Below are 14,542 nucleotides of genomic sequence, written 5' to 3'. Positions count from 1 at the left end.
GCTCAGGACGGCCATGCACATGCTGAGGCAAGGCAAGGAGGTGTGCCAGATGTTATCAAACTTGTTATGCGTAGTATGATTTGCTGTGGAAATGATGTTTGCGAAGACGCGCGAATCACTGCTTCGAGATAGCACCAGCTCCAGCAGCCACATCCTCTCTCCTGACCTTGAAGCCCTTCTCCAACAATGTTGCCTTGACCTCGTCGATGGAACATTCTTTCCTGTGGAAGATTCCTGCAGCCAGCGCAGCCTCCACTGTTCCTTCGCCACTCTTACCACCAGCTTCGAGATTCGTAAAGACATCGACAAAGTGCTGCGCAGTACCAGCGCCTGAGCTCGCGATTACAGGGATATCAACGCTTCCGCGAACGAGCTCGATGAGTTGCCTATCAAAGCCTTTGTTGGAACCATCACGATCGATTGAGTTCAAGAGCACTTCACCTGCGCCTAATCGCTGCACACCGCGAGCGAGTTGGATCACGTCGACGTCACGGTCCTCACGACCACCTTTGACGGTGCATCTGTACCACCATTTCTTGCCCTCGTCTTCAGAGCCAGCGGGTCCGGAGACAACGCAGGGTGCGTGAGCTGGGTCGACTTCTTCGATTGGAGAAAGGTAGACCCGACGCGGGTCGATGGAGACTACGACTGCCTGAGCACCGTAGCCTTTGCTGATTGTTTCGATACCTGTCTTACCTGTAAGGCAGGCATCACTGAACTTGAGGGGGTTGGTCTCGTTCGCCTGGCCGTTCTGTGCAGCCCGTGCATAGAGCTCTTCCACGGCAAAGACTGCTTCAGAGCCGATAGAGACTTTGTCTGCACCAGCGCGGAAGTATGCATTTGCGACCTCCTTGGCTGGTCTCGGAGTACCGTCTGGGTCAACAGAGTCCTTGATACCGCCACCAATGGTGAGTGGAACGAAAATCTTGGCTGCTGCGGCCTCAAGAAGGCTCAACATGGGTTGATCTTGCAACGCGCATGAGCGGAAAGAGGTGATGTTGAGGAAGGTGACCTCGTCAGCTCCTTCGAGATAGTATCGGAGGGCAAGGTCGACTGGTTTGCCAAGATTGCGGACTTTGCGTTTGGGTGAGTTTGTTGATGATGATGCTTTAGCGGTATCAGTGGTGGAAGAAGAAGGCTCGTCTGCCTTCTCGCGCACGTCGTAGGATTCGCCCTTGGTGACTACGAGATCACCGTCGTCGTTGCTTCGGACATCGAGGCAGGCTACGATACGCTTGGTGAGACCGTCTTGTGGGCTAGGAAGAGCAACTTGTTGGGGGTCAAGCAGAAGGCGCTCTTTGCTCGGGTCGATGGTGCCGGGCTGGTTGAGCCATGCACGGAGGAGCTCAAGACCTGCACGACCACTCTTCTCTGGATGGAACTGAGTAGCAAAGACGTTTCCCTTCTGGATGGAGGAAAGGAAGACTTCGGAGCCGTACTGAGTGGTGGTAAGGACCCAGTCAGCGTGCTTGTCGGGTTGGTATGCTGCGCGGTAGGAGTGGACGAAGTAGTAGTGACTCTTGTCACCTGAGGAAGGGTCAGGGAAACCATATTTGACTGCATCCTGATCACCGCCGTCGTTGCGCGCCTTGACGACCTGTGCCGTATTCCAGCCCATCTGAGGCACTGACTTTTTGACCTTGCCATCCTTCTCGTATGGTGAGAAGCACCCTACAATACCGGGTACGACACCTAGACCTGGCACACCAGGAGCCTCGTCGGACCCTTCAAACAAAGTCTGAAGACCGATGCAGATGCCCATGTAAGGCTTGCCCGATGCAATGTACTCCTTCAGTGGCTCAGCATATCCCTTGTCACGAATGGACTGCATGGCAGGACCGAAAGCTCCGACACCAGGAAAGAGAAGCTTGTCGGCCTTCTTGAGGTCTTGAGGTGATTGGACCCATTTGAATTCGAAGCCAAGTTTAGTGATCGAGTTTGCGAGACTGCGCACATTGCCTGCGCCGTAGTCGAGCAAGTACAGCATATTGGGTGGCGGTGGACGGATGTAGGGCGTGGTGAGGGAGGAGAGGGGAGCCATCCAAGATGAAGAAAGCGGGGGGTTGTCAAAAGCCTTCGAGATCTTCTTGAAATCATACAAAAAAAAGTTGGTCTGAGCTGGTTTGACTCGAGAGTGAGTCTTCTTGTAAGTTAGCCTTTTTCATCTCAAATTGATAGCCGCGATGCCGATGTGTTGCGGATCGGGCTCAAATCGGGCGATGTTCTCCAATTGAAGATAACAATTAATATACGGCGATATCGGGGTCACGATCAGACTCCCTTTGCCACAGCCGTATGTTCTATGTAATGCTTAGTTTTCGTTGTGTGAGACTAAATGACAAACACACATATATATACTCCATTCACCGCTCTGATCCCATCCGAGGCAGGGTGTGTTCCTTCATTTGTACCCCTGTGTTGCTATGATACCGGGTGCCACTGTGCTGTCACAATGACAACAATTGCGTACCTCATTGTGCTCCTCGCTTATGTGAGCCTCCCGTATCTCGATGTCTCGGCCGTAACACGTGCACATTGCTTGAGATGCCGACGCATCTTCAACTCCCCCCTTCGGCGGGATCTCCAGTCCTATCATCCTAGCCAATCATGAGGTGTTAAGGCCCTGTAAGGGTTTTGTCAAGACATCTGCAACGTTGTTTGCCGTTCCGACATATTTGATCTCCACATCGCCCTCTTGTACGTGATCGCGTACGAAATGATACCGTGTGTCGATGTGCTTTAACTTCCAATGTTTGGCTGGGTCTTTACTCACCTGTATGCACCCCTGGCTGTCTGTGTATAGTACGGGCCGAACGCCCGTGGCCTCCAAATCCCGGAGCAAATATGAGAAGAATAAGGTTTCTCGTACCGCTTCGGAAGCGGCGACAAACTCTGCTTCGACTGCCGACAGTGCTACACACTTCTGAACGTGTGATTTCCAACTCACCGGGCATCCATACACATACGTTATCGACCCCGAGGTACTTCTTCGTCCATTTGTGGGGTCGGATGCCCAGTTTGCGTCGGTATACGTCGTTACCGGTGTGCCCGAGTGCTCGTTTGTCTCTCCTCCTAGGTGCAACTGATATTCGTTCGTTTGGTTCAGGTACTTTACCACGTGGACAGCTGCCTTCCATGCACTGTCGATCGGGATCGACATGTATCGCGCCAATACGCCGACGGCAAAGGCAATATCTGGTCGGGCTGTGTTGGAGACCCATAATAGTTGGCCGACCAATTCTTGATACCTCTTTGCTCGCTTAGGTTCACATCGCTCGCCTCCGGCGGTGTTCGCTACACTTAGCATGGGTATCCAGGATTTCTCGTTTGCTCCTCCTAACCATTTGTTCACCATTTCCTTGATGTATGCCGTTAGACCCAGGGATATCCTCCTCCGTCTTCTATCACGTGTGATCTTGATACCCAGAAACTCTTTGACCCTTCCATTGTCTTGCGTCTCCCATTTGTCCATGATCTCTCGCTTCGCGCGATCTACTTCATCACGACTGGGTGATGTTATCAGCATGTCGTCCACGTATGCTGTGATGATCGTGATCTTGTCGCCTGTCCCTCTTGAGTATAGGCATGGTGCGCTCGGCATGCAATGGAATCCGATCGTCCGGAGATGTGAGTCTAACTCAATGTTCCATTCTCGGCCCGATTGTTTCAGACCGTACAGTCCTTTCACTACCTTCAACACTTTTCCGGGTGGCATTTCGATTCCTACTGGGGGCTTGAGGTATACATCATGGTGTATAGTGGAGTTCAGGTACGCTTGCTTTACGTCAATAGAATCCATTTCCCAATCTCGTACTGCTGCGACCGCGATCACCCCTCGAATGGATTGGATAGGTGCTACTGGTGCAAAGACCTCTGTATAGTCGATGCCCTCGCGTTGAGTGAAACCTCGTGCCACGAGCCGGGCTTTGAACTTTGTTGGCACGAGGTTTGCATCGGTTTTGATCTTGAGTACCCAACGTGTGTCGATGGTGTTTGCGCCCTTTGGAAGGTCAACTATCTCCCATGTGCCCATCGCCTCTAATCCATCCAGCTCCTTTCGCATGGCCTCCTCCCAGTGCTTTCTGTCCTCTCCATTCATTGCTTCATGTATGGTTGGGTCCAGGTTCTTTCTCCGTTCCGGTCGCGTCGCTACGAGTCCATAGAATTCGCTGTCAATTTGAGTTTCGGCGATTGGTCCTTGTTCCATCACCTCTGCTATTCCTTCGCGTAATCTTTCTTCCGAGTCTGACTCCATATCCATGTATTCTCGTAGTGGCTCTTCATCTGTTTCGTCGAATATATTTTCTTTGTTATATCCTAGATCTTCGAGATTTTCTTCTGTCATCGTCATTGGGGGTGCCTTTGTATCAACCGGTCGCCACTCTGTTCTGTCTGACCAGCACTTTGATTCCATGAATTTTGCTGAATTGCTCCAGAAGATGTTCGGATTGTAGTCCGGGCTGTAGAAAAGCCAGCCCTTCCTCTCTAGACTGTACCCTAAGAAAATGGATGCGACGGCTCGCTGATCCAGTTTCTTGTTGTCCCATTTAACTTTGGGTATGTTTACCCATGCCAGACAACCAAACACTCGTAGGAGCTTTAAAGCTCGTTCCGGCGACTTGCCAAACATCGCTTGGTAAGGGAATTCGTTATCAACGCTCGGAGTGAGGTTTATTTTGAACGCTGCAGCTCTGATCGCGTATGGCCAGAACTTCTTCGGTAGTCTCCTCTGCATTAGCAACGTTCTCATCTTCTCTCCAAGGGTCCTGTTCATTCTCTCTACCCGTCCATTTTGTTTGCTGTTGTACCCTACGGTGGTTTGCCACTCTATGCCTTTTTCTAGCGACCATTCTAATGCATCATTGCTTTTCCATTCTGTTCCTTGATCGGATCGGATCGCCTTTAGCTTCCGATCCGTCTGTGTCTCCAGGAACGAAACAATTCTTTTAAGTTGCATAAAGGCATGACTCTTTCGTGTCAATGGCTGTGCATACACATACTTGCTATGATCGTCGACCAGCACCAACGTGCATGTGTACTCCGTCACGTGGGACGAGTCTATTATTAGATCGACGTGGATAAGATCCAGGGGCCCTACGGCTCTCTCGCCGCTACCTTTCCCCATCCGAGCGCTTGTGCTCTTGGATCGTACGCATTGCTCACATGTCAGAGCGGTGTTTGGATCCAATTTCATGGTATGCTTATCCTTTAACTTGTTTGTGATCGCCTTTGCTTTATCTCTTCCTGGGTGCCCGAGACGCTCATGCCATAGTTGTTGCTTTGAAACTTTCGGCTCATTCTTAATATGCTCGAACTCCTCATCAACACCTTCAAACAATGGTGCTGATGTGGCCATCGCGCTTTCTTGCCATGTGTCGCCTCGGAACTCCAGAAGTCCTCGCTCGCGATTCTTTGCAATCTTAAGTGTCATGCCGTTTGTTAAGAAAATTTGGCCGCCGGTTGTGTCCAGTATCACTCGTGCTCCTTCATCCGTTAATGAATTTGTTGACAGAAGGTTAACATTAAGGTGCTTTACATACAATACATTTTGCAGAGAGATTTCCCCGTAATCTGTTGATATGCTCGCATCTCCTATAGCTGCCGCTTCCAAGACCTCGCTTCCGGCGGTAATTATCCGCTTTCGGCAAGTTCTCGGGTGAATGAGCATGCTGTAGTCTTTCACCATATGATAACTCGCCCCCGAGTCCAAGATCCAATGAGCTGTTTCTTTTGGGTTCGAGGGGTCCTGCCATTTCATTGGGAGGGTGAGGGAGCACCACGCTTCCTATTTGGGTTCAGCGAGAGGAGAGTCCTTGGGAATGGTAACCAAGGCGTCGCATTGGCTGATACCATGTCCCGGTCGCTTGCAGATCCAGCATCGGATTCGGCGTGGTTTGCTTGCGTTCCTCGGGCTCGCGTGGCTGTTGTCGGCTTCGGCTTCGGTCTCTCCGGCCCGTTCATTTTGATCGTCGTTTCCGGCGGTTCTAGCGCTGGCTTGTCGGGGGTCGATCCTTTGCGCGGGGACACTCTCGACAGCAGTCTGCCGGATGCTTAATGCGGTGGCAAGGGCGTTGAAGTCGATTTGATGGACGGTGGCAACCGTCTCCTTGTACACCGGATGCCGGATCGTGCATTTCTGCAGGGCCGAGAACAATGTATCATCGGCGAATGGTTTCCCGAGGAGACTGCTTTCAGTTTGTATGGACCGGATCTCTTGGATTAGCTTTCTGGCATCCGAGTGAAACATCTTTGCATCGTTGAGTTGCGAGATAAGCGCAAGTCTGTGGGACGTCTTGGTGGCTTCATTCGTGAGACCGTTTTCGATCTTTCTCCATACTTGGTTGAAAATAAGGTACTCCTTGATTACATCTAGGACGAGATAGTTTATATTGTGTTCTCCGGTAGTATCGATTGTTCCACGCAGGGCGTTAATTAAAGCATCGTCAAGGGAGCGGCTCCATTTCGGGTGTTTCTTGTCGTACGTTCCCTCGAGATGTTTCATCGCATGAGGCACGGATCGGAGGAAAGATTTCACGTGAGCGCTCCAGCTATGGTAGTTTCGTGACGTGAGCTTTGGCACGGGTTCAAGGAGCTTTGCTAGGGTGCGAAAGTTATATCGCTTGTCGCCATCATCAAAGTCGGAGTCCGAATCGGTGTCTCCGTCGGCTTCATCGTTGATGGCCTCCGGCTCGTTCTCGCTCGTGGCATTGTTGTCGACCCGAACCTGGGTGTTCTTGCCTTTTCTGCTTCCTTTAGTCCTCGTTTCGGTGTCTTCTACCATGGTTGTCGGCGAGTTTTCGGTTAGCTCGGTGATAGCTTCTTCAGACTCTTAATCAATTGAAGATAACAATTAATATACGGCGATATCGGGGTCACGATCAGACTCCCTTTGCCACAGCCGTATGTTCTATGTAATGCTTAGTTTTCGTTGTGTGAGACTAAATGACAAACACACATATATATACTCCATTCACCGCTCTGATCCCATCCGAGGCAGGGTGTGTTCCTTCATTTGTACCCCTGTGTTGCTATGATACCGGGTGCCACTGTGCTGTCACAATGACAACAATTGCGTACCTCATTGTGCTCCTCGCTTATGTGAGCCTCCCGTATCTCGATGTCTCGGCCGTAACACGTGCACATTGCTTGAGATGCCGACGCATCTTCAACTTCTCCGCGGCTCCCAATGCTTTGATTCGTCAGGTGCACATGTCCGCAACGTGACCCGTTCACACACACTTCAGCAACGTCGTTTGCGAACAGAGGAGAGAGGTTCCGCTCTGAATTTGGTCGGAAGGCTGTGTCAATGACTGAACTGTCTGCAGTGTCAATCACACACGAGATGAGAGAGCTTCATCGTGGCCTCAGAAACGCGAGATGAGAGCAGAGCCGGTACTACTGTATTCGTGAATAAGCATCTCAGCCGATTGGAGGAGAGCAGAGAGGAGCGGAGAGGAGCGGAGAGGAGCGGAGCTGTGGCTGTCACAGAGCGCGATGAAAGAAGAGAGAGAAGAACGTCAATCCATGACTTTTGCCGAGAACAGCTCTCCCTTGTGCACCCTCCTCCTCCACACGCCCTCAGTTCAAGTTGTGAGTTAACTTACACTACCCTGAGCAGCATTCCATCCATCTATCAATCACATCATCTCTTCCGCACCCGCATCATCTTTATCCTTCTTGGCCTACAGCTCGTGTAAGGCCAGCCCTTTAGCTACTTGAAACCATGCCGCACAAGCGAGAGCCTGGCGTGATGCCAGACGCCAATCCTCCACTCAAGGGTCGTCACAGCGATGACAGCCATGACCATTCCACCATTCTGCCGCTCACCTTTCGCAAGCCATCCGGTGGTCTATTGAGCATCGTACAAGCTCTTTCGTCCATCCTCTTCAAAGCAACCGTCTATATCTTCCTACGTTGGATCCCTACCTCGCTCGCGTACCCCGTTATTCCCACCTTGTACGCCGTGTATGTCGTCCTCTCTATCTATCGCGACCTTGTCATCCGTAACGCTATCGCCGATCATCTCTCCAAGCAGCAGGCAGCCGCTGCTCGAGATCTTCAACAGCTCGCCAACAATGTACAAGTCACCGACACCAAGATCCAGACAAAAGCCACGGCCAAAGCGGTCGAGAACAAGCCTTCTGGTCAAAATGGAGGCTCTCCTGCAAAAGCTCATTCCTCCTCCGCATCTTATGCCGACGTCGCTAAGGGCGTCAAGTCCGCTCCTGATAAACTTTCCTCTTCAACGTCCACTTCCACCTCCAGCAAGGAGACTGTACACTCAAAGTTGCCTCGCACTGGGCCTTTCGAGCTCCTCAAAGCCATCCTCCTCGGAACTTCGACTCGGTCCTCGCGTCTCAATTTAAATGTCATCTTGGCCCACACGCTCGTCTTCATTCTCTTCCTCGACAGCTTCTTATCTCCCTACCTATTCCCCTCACACTGGGATTACAACCTTGCCTTTGCCCGTACTGGCGCTGTTGGCCCGACCTATGCCAAGATCCACGTTCGTTACCCGCCACCTGAGCTTGCAGGGGGTCCCAACGCTTCGACTGTGCTGGCTTCACCCCTCGGTAACTCGCTCGACAGCCTTTCCATCGAGACTCCATTTGCCTCCTCCCCATCAGTTCAGCAACCGGCTCAACCTATCGAGCTGCTCGTCAAGTACCGACGCGCTCTCAACCTGACACAAGAGGACGACGCCTTCCGCAAGACCAGCCGGGCGTATGGCAAGCCGTACCTAGCCAATCACGAAAGCCTCTGGCTCAATGGTCCCCTCATCACTTTGCGTTCCGAAAATGACTGGACTACCACTGCTCTCATCGAAGATCTCTGGCCATCCACGACGTACGAGTGGGGTCTATCTCAGTTCCAACCTGAGCACCTTGACCAAACGTCTGACGAGGTCCGCGTCATTGAGAAGTTTGTTGCCAACGATGAGATCAGCCGTCGCAACTTCTTCACTACATGGCCTGACCCGAGGTTGAGCGCTTACATGCAATCCAAGAGCCTTGGCTCTCGACGCATCGACCTCTCCGAAGCTGCTCAGGAGCTAGTTGAAGAGACAAACCCGCTCGAGGACCCCAACCACTTCACATTCGCATCGACTTCGTGCGTCAAGCCAGACTTTCCTTACCATCCCGCACAGTTCTGGGGCTGGAACTGGCTCCTCAGGCTCGCTGGAATCGGTACTGAAGCTGGTGGCATCACGGAGCGCAATCGAATTCCTGGCTTCGACCTGCTCTACAAGAGGACTGTGGCTGGTCGAGAGTCTCACCCCTCAATCCGCTTCTTGCTGCAGCTCGGCGACCTCATCTATGCCGATGTGCCGCACTACGGTGGTGCCGACACGGGCGCTTACCGCAAACTCTACCGCAACCTGTTTGCGTCCAATAGCTTCCGTCGCTTCTTCAAGCACGTGCCTGTCGTTGGCATCTATGACGATCACGAGGTAGTCAACAACTGGTCTGGTAGGGATGAGAACGATGAAGAGATTGCTGCTTACTCTTCTGCTAGCACAGCATGGAAGGAGTACATTGGCGATGTCAACCCGGAGCCGCTTGAGCAGGGAGAGAACTACTATACCTTCCAGTATGGAGAGTCGGCCGCATTCTTTGTCATGGACACGCGCCGCCACCGTACACACCACACTGCCGATGACGATGAGGACAAGACGATGCTGGGCTACCGACAGAAGGAGGATCTGTACAAGTGGCTTGCGGCGGTCAACGAGACAGTCGCATTCAAGTTTGTTGTCAGCTCCGTCCCTTTTAACACTTTGTGGGGTGGCGAGCTCGACGTGGATGGACAAAAGGATAGCTGGGCAGCCTACAATGCCGAACGTCTCGAGATAGCCGAAATGCTTCGCTACGTGCCAAACGTCATCGTCCTCAGCGGTGACCGACACGAGTTTGCGGCCGTCAGCGTTCACGACACCATTACCGAATTCAGCACAAGTCCACTCAGCATGTTCTACCTTCCTGTCCGCACACTTTCTCAGGATCATGGCGACGGCAAGACAGGGGTCGACAAGCTGCTCAAGTATCTTCCTGATGGCAACTACAAATGGACCGAGTTCGAGGTGGATGCTCGCGACCCATACAAGCCTGTTGTTCGTGTCTCGGTGCAAATCGACGGAAAGGAAGCGTGGAAAACGACGTATGTCGGCAAGTCGTTGCGAAAGACACAGGGTGGTGTCGGTGGATTGGTCCGCAATTTGCTCGAGTCGCTTGGTTTCAGGTTCGACTTCTTCTACAAGGTGTGAGGAGAGAGCCACACTTTGTTTTCCTCCCTGTAGCCTCTGATCTGTGTACAGTACTGTACTGTACTTTACTGTGCTTGTATGCCCGCTTACCTGCCTAATGCTTTGAGAATGCTTCCTGGTCCGATCTGGAATGTGGTGCCGCTCATGTAGAGACGTGATGTTGAGGTCAGTGAAGGCGAAAGATGTGCAGAGTTGGAGGGGAGAACGTATTTTCCGGTTTTTGTTGGCGAGCTACGCCCTCACACTAAATCATCTGCGCGACAAATCAGCTCGAGGCGTGCGAAATTTGGATGTTAATAAAAGAACTTGGAATCTCTGGCTGAGCGGGCAAGCATTTCGGATCGGTAAGGGCGGATCGGGAGGAGGGGATCGGGAGACCGAATCGGGGAAAGCCAAAGCGAGAAAAGAGAGAGAGAGACGCCAGACAGAAGAGAGACAGACTGAGAAGCGAGCGAGAGGTGAAAGAAGAAGCGCCGCGTTCCCTTCTCCCTAGAATGACACGCCAAAAGCAACTCTCTCACTCAACTCGACGTGCACTCTGAGAGCCTCAACGCTCTGTGGGAAATTCCCCAACCTTCCATCCATCGACATCCTCATCAACATCCTCATCAACTGACTCTCCGCATTACCGTCCCTCATTTATCGTTCATCCGACGCAGCAACACAAAACCTTTCATCACCTATTGCGGCTCGACTTCAACGCCTCCCTGTGCATCCGACGCGTCGCCTGTTTGCAAAGGTGGTCTGGACCGCGTTGGCGCTTTAGCACATCCGGCTCTGCACAGCTCGAAAGAGACAATTGTTACAGGCTTGACGCCGTTTGGCTCCGCATATACACAGTATTGGTCATCCTGCACAGCCATGTCGACGCTCAATCTCACGGGTCACCCTGACCCCAAGCTGCGCTCTGATCCGGTTCTCCTTCAGGCACTCGAGTCGTATGTCGAACCCATCAAGAGCGCGCTTGCTCAGCAGAACATCGATGCCAGCGCCATTCCTTGCAAGACTGGCTCATTCTCGGCTTCCGACCTTGCAGCATTAGTGTACGACTTGCAAAACTTCCAAGAAGAATTGCTCGGCGTCAACGCTCCTCGTCCTGCCAACCCTTCCGCATCTACCCCACAGTCACGACACCCCGTCCGCATTCCTGCAGAGCTCTTCCTCTCCACATCTTCACAACAGAGCACATCCGTTGTCGCACCAGAATCCAGCCATCTCCGACTGCTCCTGCAAGAGGCGCTAGCTTATCTCGCTTTCAAGGGCAAGTCCACATGGAACTTCTCCGACCCTACCCAAAAGCCCGATAACGTTCAACTCATCGCACATGTCCGTCAACAACTCACAAAAGCTGGCGCGCTAGAGCACCCTACTATTGCCGTATCCCCTTCCATCACCGAAGCAGAGGCTGCCTCGCTCAAGCAGATGGCCGAGCAGCTCGAATGCAAGTGGTCCGACGATGCTACTAGCGCAACACACGTTCTATACCCATCCGATGTCACGCCGCCATCTTCGCCTAAGCTCGGCGAGTCATCTGCCTCGACCGAAACCAGCAACTCAGAAGAATACTTCAGAACCATCGCTTCCAGGTCCGGGCGCGCTCTCATCCACGTTTGGTACCGACCGGACTCCTACGACACCTGGTTGCCTGCTGCCGACTTTGCCGATCCGGATCCGGCTCCTGAGAAGCGTCTGCCATGGAAGGTCGGAGCTAAATGGCTCCGCGACAGTGTTCGATTCAACGAGCTCATGAACACAGAAGATTATGAACAGGAGGAGGCCCTCGAGTCTACTACTGACGCAGCTGACGCAACCGATGTTAGTGCCACTGCTGGCGATATCAAGAAGGGAAAAAAGCGTGGCCTCCCCGAAGAGATTACCGATGCTTCCTCCGCCTCGGCCGCCGCAGAGTCCAATGGCAAGCGTATCAAGCTGCTTGTCGCTGCTCGGCCTGTCGGCGCCATTCCTATTGACCTTTCTGGTTCGCAGCCCATTCCAGGCAAAAAGTATGAAAACGAGGCAGTCCCAAGCGGCGTCCTTGGCAACTTGCCATCCGAGTCAGCCGGTCCTACTAAGCTCGAAGGTGAACAGCCAGCTGTGCGAGCAGCTAATGATGCTGACGCGACCATGTCTGACGGCACTGCTGATAAGCCCAAGTCTGCAGATGTTGCGGTTGAAGAGCCCACCGAGGCTACTGCAGATGCCAACGCACCCGTCATCCAGCCTGATGCTGCCGCTGTTGAACAGCAACGCATCCGTGCTGAGGAGATCGCCAAGAAGTACCTCGCTTCGCAGACTCAGGAGGTCATCATCCCTTCCTACTCGACCTGGTTCGACATGTCGACCATCAACGCCATCGAAAAGCGATCTCTTCCTGAATTCTTCAACAACAAGAACCGTAGCAAGACACCCAGCATCTACAAGGACTATCGCGACTTCATGGTCAACACCTACCGCCTCAACCCGAGCGAGTATCTCACCTTCACTGCTTGCCGAAGAAACCTTGCTGGTGACGTCTGCGCCATCATGAGGGTTCATGCTTTCCTCGAGCAGTGGGGTCTCATCAACTATCAGATTGATCCCGAGACTCGACCTGCCACCCTCGGCCCTCCCTTCACCGGTCACTTCCGTGTTCTTGTCGACACGCCAAGAGGTTTGCAGCCCTTGCACCCCGGAACTAGGGTCAACTTGCCGACTTCGGCTTCTGCCTCGGCTGGTCCTGAAGGCGCTGCTGCCGCAGGCGGAGACAAGCCCAACATGAACCTCGAGCTGAGAAAGACCATCTTCCAGTCGACAATGAAGGGATCCAAGCCTGTCGACCTTGCGGAGGCCAACTCGCTTGCTGCTCAAGCCGATGCCACCATCGCCAGCGACGCTGGCGGAGCTCCTCGCTACACCTGCGACACCTGCGGTACCGACTGCACTCGTGTCCGATACCACAGCATCAAGGCCAAGAACTATTCGCTCTGCCCGTCATGCTACCTCGAAGGTCGATTCCCCAGCTCCATGTATTCGGGTGACTTTGTTCGCATGGAAGACATTGTTCTCAAGCAGACCGGTGGTGTCACTGGTGGAGCTTCTGGTGCACAAGATGACTGGACCGACGCTGAGACACTGCGTCTGCTTGAAGGTCTTGAGATGTTCGATGATGACTGGTCGGCTGTCAGCAACCACGTCGGCACAAGGAGCCGTGAGCAGTGTATCACCAAATTCATTCAGCTGCCTATCGAGGATGGATTCTTAGATGGTGCTTCGCAGGCTGATCTCGGACCTCTGCAGTACGCACGTCGCGATCAGGTCGACAAGCTGGGTAAGCCCATCGTGCCGTTCGCTCAGGTTGACAACCCTGTCATGAGCGTGATTGCCTTCTTAGCCAGTGCTGTCAACCCTGCTGTTGCCGCCGCTGCTGCGCAGAGTGCACTTGGTGAGTTGACGGACAACCTCCGCAAGCGAGCAAACCAGGAGAAGGCCGCATCGGGTGACAAGGATGCATCCACTACAGCCGACGCCGCCGATGCGGAGAAGACCAAGGAGAACGGCGCTAAGGGCGATGCTATGGACGTTGACGGTGATGCTGCTTCCGCTGCCGAGCCCAAGACTACCACTGCTGTTGGCGAGATCACTGACGATTCCGGCGCAGTTGCGAAGAAGGGCGCAGTGCCACGAAACGCAGTCGAGCGTGCCGCCGCCATTGCACTCGGTGCTGCTGCTGCCAAAGCTCACGTCCTCTCCTCGTTCGAAGAACGTGAATGCCAGCGTCTCGTCGGTCAAGTCATTGAGGCTCAACTTCGTAAACTCGAACTCAAGATGACCCAGTTCGAAGAACTCGAATCTCTTCTTGAAGCTGAAAGACGCTCTGTTGAGGCCGGCAGGAGACAGTTGTATGCCGACAGGTTAGCTGTGCAGAAGCAGTCGGCGTTGGTGAATGAACTGTTGGCAAAGGCGGCTAGAGAGCCTGAGAAGGTCTCGCGGGAAGAGCTGGTAAAGGCTTCAAGTGCGGCTAATGGATTGCCTCAGCAGGGACCTGTTGTGCGAGAGGCACAGGTTGGCGGAGAGGCGCCGACGGGTGGAAACGTTGGGCAGATCGGTTGAAGATCTCAGGTAAAGGTGTAGCTAGGATTCCCTTTTGGTTCGATCATGTACTCTCAATATGTGTTTTGGTTCTATGAATGAAACGTTTTATTTATTTTTTCTCAAATGTCGAAGCGAATTGGAAGTGAGTTGAGGCAAGGATGTAGCTTGAGGTGTGTGACAATGTCCATTGCTATCTCGCTCAAGAAC

At 52.9% G+C, this 14,542-nt stretch overlaps 5 protein-coding genes across 5 annotated transcripts; 2 read left to right on the top strand and 3 right to left on the bottom strand.

Annotated features, from left to right (window-relative positions):
- Positions 1 to 115: 115 nt before the first annotated feature.
- On the bottom strand, positions 116 to 1,987 carry UHO2_05058 (putative HIS7 - glutamine amidotransferase/cyclase; the record flags this gene model as incomplete). The annotated part of the gene is made up of 1 exon (XM_041557589.1): positions 116 to 1,987. One exon carries the CDS (start codon positions 1,985 to 1,987, stop codon positions 116 to 118), a length of 1,872 nt encoding a protein of 623 aa, XP_041413523.1.
- Positions 1,988 to 2,605: 618 nt separating this feature from the next.
- Positions 2,606 to 5,431, bottom strand: UHO2_05057 (uncharacterized protein; the record flags this gene model as incomplete). Its single annotated transcript, XM_041557588.1, has 1 exon — positions 2,606 to 5,431. One exon carries the CDS (start codon positions 5,429 to 5,431, stop codon positions 2,606 to 2,608), a length of 2,826 nt encoding a protein of 941 aa, XP_041413522.1.
- Positions 5,432 to 5,785: 354 nt separating this feature from the next.
- Positions 5,786 to 6,781, bottom strand: UHO2_05056 (uncharacterized protein; the record flags this gene model as incomplete). Its single annotated transcript, XM_041557587.1, has 1 exon — positions 5,786 to 6,781. The coding sequence occupies one exon, from the start codon at positions 6,779 to 6,781 to the stop codon at positions 5,786 to 5,788; it is 996 nt and encodes a 331-aa protein (XP_041413521.1).
- Positions 6,782 to 7,723: 942 nt separating this feature from the next.
- On the top strand, positions 7,724 to 10,264 carry UHO2_05055 (uncharacterized protein; the record flags this gene model as incomplete). Its single annotated transcript, XM_041557586.1, has 1 exon — positions 7,724 to 10,264. The coding sequence occupies one exon, from the start codon at positions 7,724 to 7,726 to the stop codon at positions 10,262 to 10,264; it is 2,541 nt and encodes an 846-aa protein (XP_041413520.1).
- Positions 10,265 to 11,125: 861 nt separating this feature from the next.
- UHO2_05054 (uncharacterized protein) lies at positions 11,126 to 14,353 on the top strand (the record flags this gene model as incomplete). The annotated part of the gene is made up of 1 exon (XM_041557585.1): positions 11,126 to 14,353. The coding sequence occupies one exon, from the start codon at positions 11,126 to 11,128 to the stop codon at positions 14,351 to 14,353; it is 3,228 nt and encodes a 1,075-aa protein (XP_041413519.1).
- Between the last annotated feature and the right edge of the window lie 189 nt (positions 14,354 to 14,542).

Source organism: Ustilago hordei, assembly GCF_900519145.1.
Source record: "Ustilago hordei strain Uho2 genome assembly, contig: UHO2_contig_11, whole genome shotgun sequence".
Classification (NCBI taxonomy): domain Eukaryota; kingdom Fungi; phylum Basidiomycota; class Ustilaginomycetes; order Ustilaginales; family Ustilaginaceae; genus Ustilago; species Ustilago hordei.
The sequence above is the reverse complement of the archived record's forward strand: the minus strand, read 5'-3'. Positions and strand labels throughout refer to the sequence as shown.